General features: G+C 44.9%; 1 protein-coding gene across 1 annotated transcript; it reads right to left on the bottom strand.

The window, feature by feature from the left end:
• Positions 1–1,448: 1,448 nt before the first annotated feature.
• RDH12 (retinol dehydrogenase 12) lies at positions 1,449–15,175 on the bottom strand. Its single transcript, XM_084793347.1, has 7 exons — positions 14,906–15,175; positions 13,344–13,462; positions 12,790–12,945; positions 11,926–12,030; positions 10,926–11,135; positions 5,466–5,655; positions 1,449–2,147 (listed from the first exon to the last, which is right to left on the bottom strand). The coding sequence occupies exons 1-7, from the start codon at positions 14,971–14,973 to the stop codon at positions 2,045–2,047; spliced, it is 951 nt and encodes a 316-aa protein (XP_084649473.1). The 5' UTR covers positions 14,974–15,175; the 3' UTR covers positions 1,449–2,044.
• Positions 15,176–16,590: the final 1,415 nt, after the last annotated feature.

The raw sequence follows: 16,590 nt of genomic DNA on the forward strand, positions 1-16,590 counted from the left end.
AAACTTCCACTACAGGGAACTACCTTGACTCCAAATCCAGCTTCAAGTTTAAGCAGCATGTGTCAATTTACAAACAATTTCTATTACATTTAATGCTGGTTTCAGTATAAGTGTGATGCTCTGGACAGGGGAGCCAGAGCAGCTAGCGTCTTGCGGCCCCCACACAGGTTTGCTTTATCTAACCCCCTCTGACATATATTGAACGCCACATCAAGCCTGTCTCCTGTATTACTGGTCCCACTGCTTATCTCTTAGGCCTGGCAGACATGTTGGGGCACATGTGTAAACCTTTACCCCCACACTCGTGGTATGCTTCGCTGCACAGCGAGCATCTGCGTGTGCCTGCTTCCCACCTTCCATGCTTCTGAGGCTCTGTTCCTGTTTCCAGCACATAGAGGGTGTTGGGGATCATCCTCAATGCAGTGCAGTAAGCACTGTGTCTTCTGTCCTATCTTGACCTTGCTTATGCACTTTCTTAGAACGCTCAAAGCCTTGAGTGCCATATTCAGCCCCTCACACACACTCGTGCACATGCGCGCACACACATTACACAGAGACAGACAAAAAAAATTAATAATAAAAGATTTTACTGCTGAGCCATCTCTCCAATAATAAAAGATTTTAAAGCTAGCACTCAGGGAGACAGAGGCAGACAGGTTGCTGTGAGTTCAAGGCCAGCCTGCTCTACAAAGCAAGTCCCAAGGCTACACAGAAAAACCCTGCCTCAAAAAAAAATCTAAAAACAGAATTTAAGGTTACTTCCAGAGGCAAGAGGGTAAGTGTAGATATTGGAAATAAATATGATCAAAGGACTGCACTTGCATATGTGAAAATGTCAAAAAAAATCCATTATTTCATACAATTAACATACTAATAAAAATTTTAAAGTTATGTTTTATTGAGAAAAAAAAAAGAGAATATTCATCACCAAATGCCCTTTGGATGCCTCGGATCCGGGACCAATAAAGATGGTTTCTTGGGCTAATGAGTTATAACATTAGGCACATCTGCCCACCTCTTCTGGGTGACTTTCAGCAAGGAGGGCATGAAGGCCACAACACAGAAAAACAGGGGATGTGGGGAAGAACGAGAGCCATATGTTGAGGGAGAAGGGTTGGCAGGGACTTGCTCTTTTGTATCTATATGTCAGATCTGTCCGGCCGTAATCTGTGGGGAAGCTGAAGGGCCACACCTCTCACTTCTCATAATAAAATCCTGGCATTGAAAGAAATCCGAGTGAACACCTAGCTTGGCCATCTTACTTTGTACTCAGAAACAGTATTCTAAGAAAATTCTGGATGTATGTGTGAGCGGCTCAGGGGGGGTGACACATTACTCAATAACAGGCTGATTTGCTTTCCTCCATTTTTCACTGAGAAAATAAATAAGGCAATGAGATGAACACAAATCTTTATTTCTCTAAAAATTAAAGTGAAGAGAATGGGTTAGTGATGGGGGAGGGGAGTGGGGGGGGCAGGGGGGGGAGGGGCTAATAGACAAGGTGGCAAGCAGGAAGGTCCGGCTTCATGCATCCAAAGATGCTCAAAGGAAGAAATGACCTTTGGCCAAAGAGAGCTACTTCTTCCTGAGTTGGTCCAAACTCCAGGGTTGTGACTAGCATTTGATTTCAAAGAGAAAAGAGGCCAACCCAGAGTTTGAGGTTATAGCTCCCAGAAATGTGAATGCCGGTGCTGCTATGAACATGTAAGCTACCGTCTGTGGTGCTGGTGAGAAGACTGACTCAGTTTCCCAGTTTCCGCTACCACCCCTGTGTCCAGCCTGGAATCTAAATAGTCCTCTTGCCCCAGAGAGTTGTGGGTTCTCTAAGTCTTCGAGAACGGTCTGTAGGCGTGCATATCATCTGGTACTATGATCCTGCCTCACAGAAAGGTTTGTGTGTAGAAAGGGTTCCAGAAGTTTCTGAGTAGGCAGGGGTCACAGCAGCAGTAGGCCAGGAGGATAATCCTTTCCGCTTGGCCTTCTCTTTGGTCCCCTGTTACTACGGCATGGATTAGGCCTGAAAAGGCCATGGTCTTCAGGCCAACTATTCCCAGTCGATTCCCAGAAGTTCACAGCTGACGTTCCACAGGCGCTCAGCTGTCTTCTTATTCCGGGCCCTTGGGGACACCCAGGTCCTCTTGCAGTCACTGGGGCAGAGAGAGTGAACGTTAGAATAAAATCTGATGATCTTGGAAATAATTTCTCAGAATAGATTTTTTTTTTAATTATATAAAATATGTGCACCGGACTTAAAGAAACTACACAGAGATGGATTGTTAAGTATTTGAGGGCCAGGTGTGGTGGCAGTGGCCTACATCATCCTAGCCCTTGGGAAACAGAGGCAGGGAGATCAGGAGTTCAAGACCATCTTTGGCTACAGAGTGACTTTGGGGCTATCCTGATCTACAATTATGCCCTGCCTTGAAAAACCAAAATATAGTGGCTGGAGAGATGAGTTCACAGCTAAGAATGTTTGCTGCTCCTCCGGGGAACCCAGATTTGATTCCCAGCACAATGTCAAGCAGCCTACAACCTCCTCTAACTCCCGTTCCAGAGGACACAATACCCTCTCCGGCCTCCATGGCCTCCCACACATACATACACACTCCCACAGACACGTACAATTAACAACCTTTTTTTTTAAAACCCAAAATATAAACATGTATGCCCAGATACAAGATATAACGTAAACAAACTTTGAATAGTAGTAATACGTAGGCATTTTGTTAATACGGTCTACAACAAAACGTAATACTAGGCTGGTACTCAACTACTTCAAAGTAACTGTGAACAAAAGAGGCATTGTGAAATATGTGCAATAATTCCATGTGACATGAAAACATCGGGAGCCCCGTGGTGGCAATGTCACAGATGACATCACAGTTATGCTCTTACTAAGTAAATTTAAAGAAACTGAACTTCATCTGGAGTCACTTGTGCCCTGGGAGACCAACGTACGCACTGCCCTGTTTTAAGGCGATCAGCAGGACTAAGGACAGGAAGAATAATGAAAGAGTGAAAGAGTGCCCCATCTTTTATAATCTTTTATAATTTTTTTTAATAATTACAAAAGTTCTATTTGATGTTTGGAAAATATAAATCGGATAAAAAATAAAAGAAAAAGAAAAGCCTATCATTTGACTGGCCCTTTTTTCAGCCTTGTTTATTTATGTAAACATTATATAACATATATATATATATGTTTACAAATTTTTTTATTTATTATGTATACAGTATGCATCAGATCACATTATAGATGGTTGTGAGCCACCATGTGGTTGCTGGGAATTGAACTCAGGACCTCTGGAAGAGCAGTCAGTGCTCTTAACCGCTGAGCCATCTCTCCAGTCCACAAATATTTTTCCTTTTATTCAAAAGCAAGATCATGTTGTATTTGGTTTAAGGAAAAGTCTTTCTCTTGTTAAAATGTATTTTAATTATGTAGATAGCAAACAAATGTACAGTCTTCTAGAAACATTTTTAAATGATAAGGAAATGCCCAGACTAAGAAGTTGCAATCCTCTTTCATACCTCGCCTGCCTCTTTCTCAAGCTGCTTTGAAGTCACTATGACTACTCTCTGGCTGGTCTTTCTAGACTGTTCATTATGTGTTTGTAAGGAATGCACACATGTTTTTAAATGAATTTTTTTTAAATAATTTTTTTATTTAGCTTATTTTATTTTATTTTATGTGCACTGGTATGTAGGTGTCAGATGCCTTGGACTGGAGTTACAGACAGTTGTGAGCTGCCATATGGGTGCTGGGAATTGAACCCAGGTCCTTTGGAAGAGCAGACAATGCTCTAAACCACTGAGCCATCTCTCCAGTCCCATGAATTTTATTTTTAATTATACGTATGCATGTGTGTCTGTGTGCAGGTTTGTACATATGAGCGAGTGCCTGTGGAGGCAAGAAGAGGGTGTCAGTAGTGGGACACCCAGAACTGAGAACTGGACTGGGGTTCTCTGTAAGAACAGGAAGTACTCTTAGTTTCTGGGCCATGTCTCCAGCTCCTAGTTTGGTATTCTATGTTTTGTTTGTTTGTTTGTTTGTCTGTCTGTCTGTTTTTTCTCATAACATTGTATTCTGAAAATCCCTTATCAATTAAATATTTTCTGAAATCATATTAAAGGACTATATAATATCTGTAAGTGCTCACATTGTGGGGTAGATTTGTTCAATAAACGTAGACTGTATGCCAGGCATGGTGGCATACACCTTGATTCCCTACACTTGCCAGATGGGAGGCAGAGGCAGGCAGATCTCTGTGAGTTCAAGGTCAGCCTGGTCTACATAATGAGTTCCAGGATGGCATAAACAGACCCTGGCTCCAATAAAGAAACAAACAAAAACGAGATGTAAACCAAAAACATGAGCCACATAAAGAATTCAAATTTTCTAGTGGCCACATTAAAAACAAAAACAAAAACAAAAAACTAGGCCTGCTGGGGCACAGCTGTAATTCCAGCACTCAGAAGACCGAGACAGCAGAATCCTAAGTTTTGAGGCCAAACTGGACTGCCTAGTGAGAAACTGCCTCACTCGTGGGGGGGGGGGGGGGGCAGAGGCAGGTAGGAACTCTTGATTTGAGCTAGCTGAGATAACCTTATGAATTAATAAACACAACACATTCAGATGAGTACCAAACACATTCCAAGAGCTCAAGCGATATTGGCTCCTATGACTCATGCATTCCTCTGCCGCAGACAGTAAACTTACTCCCAGTTCTCCACTTCCTGAGTGGTGCCCCACTTTGCAATGGACAGTAGGATGGACTGGGATCGATTACATCACAAGAAGGGAAGGAGCCTTCATCTTGGACTCATTAGGAGGCTCTGGCTGCACGTGGACTTGTGTTTATATGTGGCACTCAAATTCCCATTCCTACACAGGCAAGGCAAATCGTGGCAACACTGAGCGGGAGCCTTCCTACTGGACACACATGACCTTCCTCGTAGCACTTTTTTTTAAAGATTTATTTTATGTCCGTGAGTGCTCTACCTGCATGTACATCTGCAGGCCAGAAGAAGGGATCAGATCACATCATAGATGGTCGCGAGCCACCATGTGGTTGTTGGGAATTGAACTCAGAACCTCTGGAGGAGCAGCCAGTGCTCTTAACCGCTTAGCCACCTCTCCAGCCCTCCGCGTAGCATTTTATGCCAAAGTGATATCAAAGAATTCAAACGTCTTGAAAAGAATCCAGACGGCCTGCTAATGTTCTTGTCACCGCATAACCAACAGGTAAAGCCTTCATGGCTTTCAGAACGCAACAGTGGCACAGAAATGTGGCACACTGGGATAAAACAGAACCACAAAAGCAATTCTTGCTGACTGAAGTTTCTTTGGACAACTCACAGCAATTGGTTTACAGGCCTGACCCAAGCCTGGATTCCGTCATCAGGCACAAGGGGTCTAACGGATACTGTGATTTGCAGGTACACCCTGCACTGCCAGCTCCTACCTGAAGTACTTGCCGCTCAGGGGCTCCAGATCCTCTGCCAGGGCGCAGTGCAGGCTGGTCTGAGCCCCCTGCCGAGTAGACTTGAAGAAGGGCGAGAAGAGACGCCACAACAGGCACAGTATGACGGAGTGCCGAGCGATCTCAGACATGACGATACCTGGGTGTAACGCGTAGGCGGTGACCCCCGTCCCTAGGACAAAGAGGACAGAATAAGACCGGAGGGCACACTCTAAGCCCTTCGCCAAAATGCCCAAATGAAAAGAAGGAAATGGGATGTCCTTGATCCCTCTGGCTCCTGCAATCCTTCCTTCCATCCACAGGATTCCCCAGGCTCAGCCTAATGTTCGGCTGCGGATCTCTGCCGCATCTGTTTCCATTAGTTGCTGGGTGCAGCCTCTCTGATGACAACTGAGCTAGACACCAATCTATGAGTACAGCAGAATAGCACTAGGAATCATTTCATTGACTTTTTTTTTTTTTTTCAAGCTGTGTTTGGGTCTATTGTAGGTCACTAGGCTATCCGCCGGGCTCTGGGTCCTGGCCCTCCAGGCAGTGTCAGTGGTGCGTTCCCTCTCGAGGCATGGGTCTCAGCCTGAAATAGTGATTGGCTGGCCACTCCCACAATTTCTGTGCTGCCTTTACCCCAGCGTGCCTTGGAAGCAGGACAAATTGTCGGTAGAAGGCATGAAAAGAGAGCCCACAGAATCAACTAACCTGGCCTCGCATGGGCTCTCAGAGGCTGAACTGCCAATCAGGGAGCCTGCATGGGACTGTGCCTACTCTTACCACAACCTGCTATCGATGGCGAGGCCTGCCATTTTCTGAAGAGAAACTGAGGAGGAAGGGATTGGGTGAGGGAAGAGGGGAGGAACGGGGAAGTGCTGGGAGGAGGAGGGAGGGGAAACTGCAGTCAGGATATAACATTAATTAACTAATTAATTAATTAAAGAAGGAACTTGGGAAACGCAAGCCTGGGCTTCAAACGGTTCTACTCGCCCGGTCTAGTAATGAATTAACCTCTCTGAGAAAGATCTACATAGGCGTCTCAGCTTTCTAGGCTCCAAAAGAAGAGTTCTGTTTCAATGTTATCTTATACCGGGGCCTTACATCCTCCTAGTAAAAACATGTGGGAAGCAGCAGTGTTAATTATTGATAGCAGTATCTCTGCCATTTCTATAAGAGGAGCTTTGGGACAACAATCTGAAAGGTTGGTGTAGGGGCTAGTTGGGCAAGCACATTTATGAGGTGTGGATGGAGGGGTGTTGGTGGAAATTATGGGGTTTTAAGCTGCCTCCAAACACGACTCTGAGAGCACCCCATTTTCAGTACTTTTTTACATGCAAGGCTGCACTGTATACTTTCCCTGTGTTGTTCCATTTCTTTCTTTTTTCTTTCTTTCTTTTAACTCTAAGTCTCCTAGAAACTTAAATGAAAATTACAAAAGTTTTGAGATTCTAATTTAAAAGGCAGAGGGTGTTTGGTTTTCAGTTTCCACTCTGTTTAAAGTAAGAGCAGGCATTCCACTGGACCTTGGTGGCACATGCCTTTAACCCCAGTACTCAGGGGGCAGAGGTAGGTGGATCTCTGAGTTCTGAGTTCGAGGCCAGCCTGGTCTACAGATCGAGTTCCAGGACAGCCGGGGATACACAGAGAAACCCTGTCTCAAAAATAAATAAATAAACAAAACAAAACAAATAAATAAAACAAAAAAAGAGCAGTCATTTCTTTACTGACACTTGTAACTTATATCATATTTTTCCTTCTGATAATGCTATAAATTCAATACCAGTTCTGCAGCCTCATCAGTTAAGAACTGATCTCTAACAGTGGCTGCCTTAAATAAGAACAGACACCGCTGAAGTACTGTTGCTTCCTTTGAGGTAACAACAGAGTAGCTCTCACAACCAAGTTAAAGTAAAGATATTGACCACACAATACACACGTTCTATTAAAAAAAATAAAGCTTATTAGCTGGGCATGGTGGTCCATGTCTTTAATCCCAGCACTTGGGATGCGGAGCCAGGATGATCTCTATGAGTTCAAGGCCAGCCTGGTCTACAAAGAGAGTTCCAGGACAGCCAGGGCTGTTACATAGAGAAACCCTACCTTGAAAAGCCTAAATAAATAAACAAACAAACAAATAGTTACCAATCTTGGACAACTGTTCATGTTTAAGTATTTTAGAAAGCAGCTATTGTCCCAAGTTGGGAGAATAGGAAGTAAAGGGGAGATCTGCCAGAGAAGATGCTGGATAAGAAAATCAACAGAGGGGCAGCACTTTAGACCTGATCCCAGCTATCCTGAGTTTAAGGTGACGTTGCACGGGCATCCTTCCAGAGCCCATTCCTAGGATGCGCTGTTGTCCACAGTGCTGTTTGTTTTGTAGATCGCCTCTGGCACTTGGGGGACAAGGGTCACTCAGCAGAGGACAAAATGGAGAAGGTAACTTAGAAGATGATTCAAGCGAGAGACTGCTGTTGTCTCAGAATACCGAGGCAAATGATGCCATTCCGGTTAATATTTTGACGATAAATCTGGTAGTAAATGCAGCCTTGGCTGGTTGAGAAAGGTAGCTCTGTGGGAAAATGCATTGCCAAAAAAGAATACACTGATCTGCTGTGGCCTCTCATCAGGCTCCTTAATTGTGGCTTGTCAAAGAGCATCATCCTCCACTGACCTACAGAACATCGTAGGGAGGGTTATGGGACAAGGCACTAAGTTCCTTAGTAATCCATTTCAACATGTAGTCTTTTTTTTTTTTTCCCACCTCCATGCCTCTATATGTGTCCAAAGGTCTGGCCAAAACTCTTGATCATGTGATGGTTCGTCTCACACCAACTCTACCTAACACAGCTGTCACTTGACACTGTGCCCAAGGACAAGCAATTCTTTTCCTTCTCCTTTTTGGAATGGCGCCTCTTTACTCAACTAATCAGAGGCAGGAGGGCTTGGAGAGCAGGGGACAGAGGCCAGTCGTGTCTCCATTCTAAAAGGAGGCTTATGCAGTACGTAACATTAAGGTGTTCATGTACTAAGGAAACTGAAATACAGAGAGTTTAAATAAGTTTCCCAAGGTCACACCTAGTAGTCTGCAGATCATAGTCTGGTGTGTTCACGGAATATAAAGAGTGTGAATTCCATTGCTAGGTTCTTGAGTGAGAACTGTCTCAGCTAGGAAACTTACTTGAACACATTCCTTAATACACTTGTGCCTTTCTCTTCCCTTTGTAAAGCGAGGAAAATAATACTGCTTACCACATAAGAACAAACATTTCTAGGCTTATATGGGGCCAGACACACAAAGAACCCTATTATTATTATTTATTGCCACAATTATCCTATTCTTCTGCATTAGCATTCTGATATAGACTGTTCTTCCCAAATTCCAAATTATTCATAATATCAAGTTCCCCAGACTCAGAGACATGAGAGCCCATAGCTTACCAAGACCCCAGGGAAGTGCAGAATTAGTAGTAATTATAATTATTAATCATGTTACAGATGAGGAGGCAGTTGGGGAAGTGAAAGGAACAAGTCTACATATACACAGGCTTAGTATGTGGAAGAGTAAGAACTCAGACCCAGGGACCTAGAATCTAGACCTACCTCCTCAACGGTAGGCAATGACCCTAAAGCAGAGAGCCCACGTTCCCATGCTCACTCCTTTATGCACTACAGAAGTAATCCTTGAGGTACAGATTAATGACTCCATTTGCCATATAATCCTGAGCTGGCCTTTTCCACAGATCTCAGTTCTGAGTATAAAATAGGAAAAACAATACCTACTCTGACTGCTACAAAGGGCTGTTGTGAAAACAAAATGAAATAATAGGAGCCAAAAATGCAACAAATATAAGGCAGTATGGCATCCCAATGCCTTTTAAATATGCTGCTTTCTGTGGGACAATGGCATGACTCTGTGCATAACCTCATTCTCAGCACACAAAAGTTCCCTCTTGTAATGCACACTATACTGGTAAATTTGTATGTGCTGTTTGGACACTGAGAAGCCAGTTCTGGAAGCTGAGTTGCCCCCTTCAGACTCAAGCCGAATGTCTTCCAACAAACCCCTGTCCTTTCCTGGGTCAGGATAGCTCCTGACTCTGTAATGGGGAGAGGGAAAAATGCCAAGCAGCTAAGAGTATTTTTAAAAACATTTTGTTCTTAGCCAAGAGGTGGTGGTACATGCCTTTAGGTGGATCTCTGTGAGATCAAGGCCAGCCTGGAGTGATTTCCAGGACAGATGGCACTATACAGAGAAACCTTGTCTCCAAATAACCAAACAAACTAAACAAACAGGCAAACTAACAAACCAACCTTTGTGTTTTTGAGGCTAGGAACAGCTAGAAGGTAAAGTATTTCCCACAAGGTTATTATTGTCTAGCCCATAAAATAAAATAAAATAAAATGCCTGGAGCAGGAACAAGGAGCCAGAAGTTCAGCCTCGGGAAGCTCATCCATGGAGAAAAAGCTCCAAGGGGCATTCCAGCTAGCACCTTTGATTTCAGTACGGCTCCTGCTGAATGCTGTAGGTGCCGGCTTTGATTCCGTTGTTGCCTTTATCTGAGGCAATGGGCCTCCTCGGTTAACTTCTGCTAGATGTCTGCAAGCGCCCAGTGTGGTTGGGGTGTCACCTTTCGTTTGTTCTCTCTATGGGTGACTCTAGCTGACTCGCTCGATGTTGTTAGCATTCTGTTTGATAATGTTTTAGTATCTATCTGCTGCTTCTACCTGCTACTTGCTTTTTATTTTTGCTTGCTATATACTTAATAAACTCACTTATTCAAAACAAAAAGCATGCCGAGCGTGATGGCACATGCTTTTAATCCTAGCACTCGGGAGGCAGAGGCAGGTGGATCACTGTGAGTTTGAGGCCAGCCTGGTCAGAGGGAAAAAAAAAAAAAGCAGGGCTATCATAGATCATTTTCTGAACTATACAAAACAGTACTAAAATGCTCATGTTCAACAGTCTGGTTCCAGAAGTTTCTATGAACCTATAACCTGGACCAAGGATCCTGGTTTTGTTTGTTTGTTTGGTTGGTTGGTTTTTTTAAGATTATTTGTTATTTATACAGTATTCTGCCTGCATGCCAGATCTCATTATAGATGGTTATTAAGCCACCATGTAGTAGGAATTGAACTCAGGACCGTTGGAAGAGCAGACAGGTGCTCTTAACCTCTGAGCCATCTCTCTAGCCCCTGCTTTTTGTTTGTTTATTTGTTTGTTTGTTTGGCTGGTTTGTTTTGTTTTGGTGGTGGTGGTGTTTTTTCAAGACAGGGTTTCTCTGTGTATCCTTGGCTGTCCTGGACTTGCTTTGTAGACAAGGCTGGCCTCAAACTCACACCAATCCACCTGCCTCTGCCTTCCAAGTGCTGGGATTAAAGGTATGAGCCACCACTGCCTGGCTTTTTTTTTTAATAATAAAATATTTAAATATTTTATTATTTCTCCACACTTACCTTGGAGCCGCTTAGCAAGCTCTCGAGTGAAAAGCACATTGGCCAGCTTGCTGTGGCAATAGGCAAAGCAACGGTTGTAGGACTTCTCGCCTTGGAGGTCATGGAAACGCATCTTGCCAACAAAGTGGACCAGTGAGGATAGGTTTACCACCCGTGCAGGAGCAGACTCCTTCAGCCGCCCCAAAAGCAGGTATGTAAGAAGAAAGTGGCCTGTAAAGAAATCCAAAAGGGAAACTCAAGGATAGAAGGAGTGGCTCAGGGCCTGGGGACTGAAGGCAGGACTGCCAAATCAGCTCACTGTTGACCCATGAGTGACCCAGTGCCAAATGGTCACTTACTCCAAGTTAGCAGATTCTCCAAAGCAAAGGCCAAAGCTAGACTGTAGTAAGACAATATTTAATCTATATTTTTGTACATATTGTTTATATACCCCTCTGTTAGCCTCCAATGTCCTTGGACAATGTGGGCCCTCATATACTCATACAGAAAGAAAGCTACAGTAGTCGGGGAAAACAACATTTGCCTAGGATCTAAGAATATGCCACATGCTCCCCGGCCTAGAACCTTAAACTCTGAACACCAGTTTATCTTGTGTGTCGGCTTCTCAGTGTCCACTTTACCCCCACAGAGTAGCCCAAGGCTTCTTTGGATTCTCATATGGATGCTACTTCCCCTGAAAAAAAAAATCTGGATTCCTGAATACCCACAGGTGGGCCCTGCTCAGCCATCCCTGCATTGTCAGTGCCCCATCCAAGGATGATATTGTTTTGTCCTCCCTAGCATCTTCTGAGATGGGGGCTTCTGAATAGGATTCCCAGAGTCACATCTTTGACTGCCTTGAAAGGTACAAGCAAGCAATGTGTCTAGTGTAGGGGGTTTCAGTGAGGATCCTGTGAGGCTCTATAGGCTCAATGGAGATCCTGAGACTGATGCACGAGCCATCCTCCTACAGAGGACAAGCTGGTTTATAACTCACTATTGAGTCTCCTGGGATACTTACCCAGGTGGTTGACGCCAAAGTGCGTTTCAAAGCCATCCGCCGTCTTAGAATATGGACACATCATCACTCCTGCATTGTTGATCAAAATATGGAGCTTCTTTTCCTCTGTTGAGAACAATCAGGGAGACCTGTGGGCATCTCCCTAGCCACCTTTCACCATCCTGAGTGTTTGTCCCCAGGCATTCAACTGTGAGCACTCTCTATCGAGCAAGGTGATCATGCATCTTTCTCCTGTCATCTAAGAGAAGGTGTTGACTCAGAAGTCAATCACTATTCCCCTATTGGGCCTGTCTATGTGATATGGAATCACCAATGTCACTGGGTTTCATTTTATTTGCTGATATCATCTTGGACACCATCTGTTCATTATGGGCAAAGAGTACCAACTACCAGCTGTAGAGCAGGCCCGCCAATGATGGGGCCTTGGGGAGACAGAGTGAAACAAGGCACATGTAAGTCTTGTCCCCCCATGGATCTGTAGTTCTTGGTATATGCTGGTAATTTCCCAAGACGTGGGAGCGTTTTGACAATGGCACAGACTCATCTAGGGCCTGTAGTCACAGAAGGCTGCTTTTCTGGATGAAAGAAAAGAGCAGAATCAGAGCCACACCTTATGCCAAGGTACAAGCTCAGACATGGAGATGACACCTCCAAGATTCCCACTGTGGGGCAAAATGTCGATAAGGATCCTGCCCAGCTTGTCCACCTGCCATCCCTTTGCCAATTCCCTGTCCTGCTGGTTTATGTAGCTAAACCTGTCCGGTGGGATCATGGGTATGATGCAAGGGCCATAGACAGTTCTGGGTGGAGCAGCCATTCCCACACTTGGTTCCCTGCCTACCTGGCGACTCACTGGAACCTTACCTGCCAGGAAACCCTCAGCAAAGGCTCGGATGGATTTGGTGTCAGATAGGTCCAATTTCCGCACCAGCACCTGGGAGTTCTTGGTATCTGCTCGGATTTCACTAGCAGCAGACTCTCCTTTCAGCACATCTCGGCATGCAATGTACACTCGTGCTCCTGGGGCCCAAGCAAAAAGGTCGATGTGTACAGAGGGACAGGAAGTGAGCTTGTGTAGAGCTGTACCTACAGCAGTGGGATGGCCATGTTGCCACTTCCAGACTCCCACAGGAGGGCTGAGAACTCTCATTTTACACTCTAATATCTAATTCTGCTTGGTATTTACATTAGAATAACTGACTCGACCAATGCTACACTCTGAAATCGGGAAGACACGGGAGGAAGGGAGCCATGTTGAAAGCCAGAGTAAGTCAGTGTCACATTGGACTTGGACTCCGGTTTCCTTGAATTTTCACCAGAGCCTCCAAGCCCAGGTAGAAAGACAAGGACATTCGGGCAGAACCCCAGTGATGAGGACAGGGGGTGTGGCCTTGCAAAGGCAGAGGGGAAGGACTCACCTCTTCGAGCAAGCTCTCTGGCTGTCTCCTTGCCAATGCCTGTGTTGGCGCCTGTGATGACCACTACCTTCCCAGGGATCTGCACACTCGTTGTACAAACTCCACCAGCAAAGAACTTCCTGTTGTCAAAGGGAGGAAAATCATACGCCATTTTTCCAATCTCATGCTGAAATAAGGCCATGTAAATCCAAAGGAGGAGGTCTTTAAGTTGGAGTCATAAAATGTTAATCATCTTTAGAGGTTAATTCACATGGGCCATGCATGGGCTTTGGTTGGGCAAGGTAGTAGCCAGTTCATAGGCATGGATTGGAAGGCTATGTGTCCAGAAGCTAAAATTAGCCACTTGAGCAAGCAGAGAAAGTGCCCCTGAGCCAGGGCCAATGGAGACATTCCTTGCCAGATAACAAAGATATCAATCTATCTCTAGACTCCCATAGGTCAGCTTCCTTCACTGACCTACATTGGAATCACACAGGTGATGAACATTAGTGGACCCAATGCTCCTACTACTCCAATAGTAACCATAGAAACCAGCAAACAGCACGTGGGGCTCCACATATGACTGCCTCCCTCAGCTACCTCTTCAGTGTTAGAACAGAGAGCATCCTAAGAGACTTCCTGCCATTGTGTTAAAGATTTTATTCAGACCATTGGCACATAGGGAACAGTTTCTTGTTGAAAACAAGACCAGAGAAGCCAGAATACTTCCTGAGCATCCCTGGCTGACAGACACTGAGCTAGCCACTTTCTATACAATAGCCCTCCCAGGCTAGACACTTTGTGCACTCACTGTATGTACAGTCATTGTCCATACATGCAATCTTGCCGTGTGTCATCATATGACTCTCCTCAGCCATTTCAGTATTATTTCTACATCACAAAGGAAAAGAACCCTGAAGCCCAAATATGTTGAAAGTTATTTCTAAGGGGGTGTGTGCTCAAGACAGGGTTTCTCTGTGTAGCCCTGGCTATCCTGGAATTCTCTCTGTAGACCAGGCTGGCCCCTAACTCAGAGATCTGCCTGTCTCTGACTCTTGAGTGCAGGGATTAAAGGCGTGCATCACCACACCTGGCTCCTCTCTAACCTTAATCAGCAGCAAATTCTAAACTCTCCGCTCGGAGCAGCCATTTCTTTGACACCTTCCGAAACCCCCAGTGAAAGAGCCATTTCAACACACTTATTGAAAAAAGAGCATCAAAGGAAGGGAGTTTGTTTCCTTCCCAGAGTAGTTATTACTTGACAACGATGTCCCTATGACACCCCACCTTACCTAGGGACAGAAAAGGAAAAGATCGGAGAAACCTGAAGGAGTCAGAGGAAAGAGCTGTCACCCACTCCGCCTTTCCTTGGCATCAGAATTCAAATCAGCCCCACCTCCTCCTACCCAGGTGCTTCCCTCCTCATTTTCCACCGCGGCATCCATAACCCCTCCTTTCCTGCTCTTTGCTGCACTCATCTCTCCATCACCATCGCCTGCCTTTCCTCTTCTTTTTAGCGGGCAAAACCTGCTCCCACTGCAGGGCTTCGTAAAGTACGCTTGAGTTGCTGGATGAAGACAAACCTGATGGATGGAGCTGTCAGATACAAGATCCAGAGGAAGGACGTGAGCAGTCCTAGGATAGTGAGCATCTTCTCAACCTCCTTAGCTGCTGCGGCTGCTGCTGTTGCTGCTGTTGCTGCGGCTTCGCTTTCCACCCTCGACCTGGCCTCAGGATCCTTCTCTGGCTCCAATTCCTGGCAGCTTCTGTTCTTGACTCTTGGCTCCTCTCACTCCAGGGCACTCCGCAACCGGCTAGTTTAAGCAGTTCCCAGAATCTTACTTAAATCTGAGAGCCACCAGAGCACAGCCTGCTGGGAGATGTAGTTCTGGGGCGGGTGGGGCTTAAGGAAAGATCAGGGCTTTGCCTTTCACTGGCAGAGAGAATCTGGGGAAACTAGAGTCGTCCCCCCACCCCCGCCACGGCCACCCCCACCCCCACCCCCAGCACCATATCTTCCAGATAGAGTTTGTTAAACTTTATCATCAGACTTCATGAAAGCCATGCATAGCTACACACTCTTATAATCCAAGTCATTTGGCAGGCTGAAACAGGACAATAACGTGAGCCTACAAGTTCAAGACCAGCCTAAACAGCACATCAAGACCATGTGTCAAAAAAAAAAAAAAAAGTAAGCAGGCAAACAAACAAACAAAAAAACAAACAAAAAACCCCAAGACATGATGGTGCTTGATATATGTGTGAATTAAAGTGAAAGATTAGGAGTCCAAGAGATGGCTAAGTGGGTAAAAGTACTTCCCATGCAAGCCTGTGGACCTGATTCTAATACCCAGAGCCCATGTAGAAGCCAAGAAGCTGCTCTCTGATTTGACCTCTGTTGAGAATTTGTCAAATGGGTCACACTGCTGTAGTTGATGTCATCACTGTCCTAAATAAATCCTTTCTATTAGCTTGAAACACTGTCTGAATGGTCTTCCTGGTGGACACCCCACAACATGCCTGCCTGGTGCCTACAGAGGCCAGAAGAAGGTGCCAGATTCCTTGGAACTGGAGTTATGGGGACTGTGAGCCACCATGCAAGTGCTGGAAACCCAACCCCGTTCCTCTACAAATGATCTTAGCCACTGGATCATCTCTTCGGCCCCTACGTTTTACTTTTTTAAAGGATGAATTAATCACAATACTCACAAGGCTGAAACGAGGATCACTTGGACTGCAGATTTGGAATCCAGCTTAGGCAACAATAGTAAAATTACATCTTTAAAAGATGCATTGGTTTTGTGACAACTATATCACAAATAAAAATACAATTTATTGATTTAAAAAAAAAATCTTGTTCAAGGCCAGCCTGGTCTACAAAGTGAGTCCAAGACAGCCAAGGCTACACAGAGAAACCCTGTCTCAAAAAACCAAAAAATAAATAATTAATTAAAAAAATCTTTAGGAGGTTTAGAGAGATAGCTCAGCAGGTAAGCGCACTTTCTTCTTCTTGGAGGCTACCCAGCTCCAGTTCCCAGCAGCTGCTCACAACCACGTACAACTCCGGCTCCAGGATCGCTGATACCCTTTTCTGGCCTCCACCGACACCCACATGTGAGTGGCATACAGGACACACTGACACAGATACATACCAATAAATTTTTAAAATAAAGTTTTAATAACAAATCAAAAAACCGCAAGAAGTTTATTCTAGAAAGGTGTCTTGGCAGGCAAAGCTCTCGTCACACAAGCCTGCCAGCCCGAGGTT

The sequence above is a fragment of the Acomys minous genome (assembly GCF_964271855.1).
Source record: "Acomys minous genome assembly, chromosome: 8".
In the NCBI taxonomy this organism is placed as follows: domain Eukaryota; kingdom Metazoa; phylum Chordata; class Mammalia; order Rodentia; family Muridae; genus Acomys; species Acomys minous.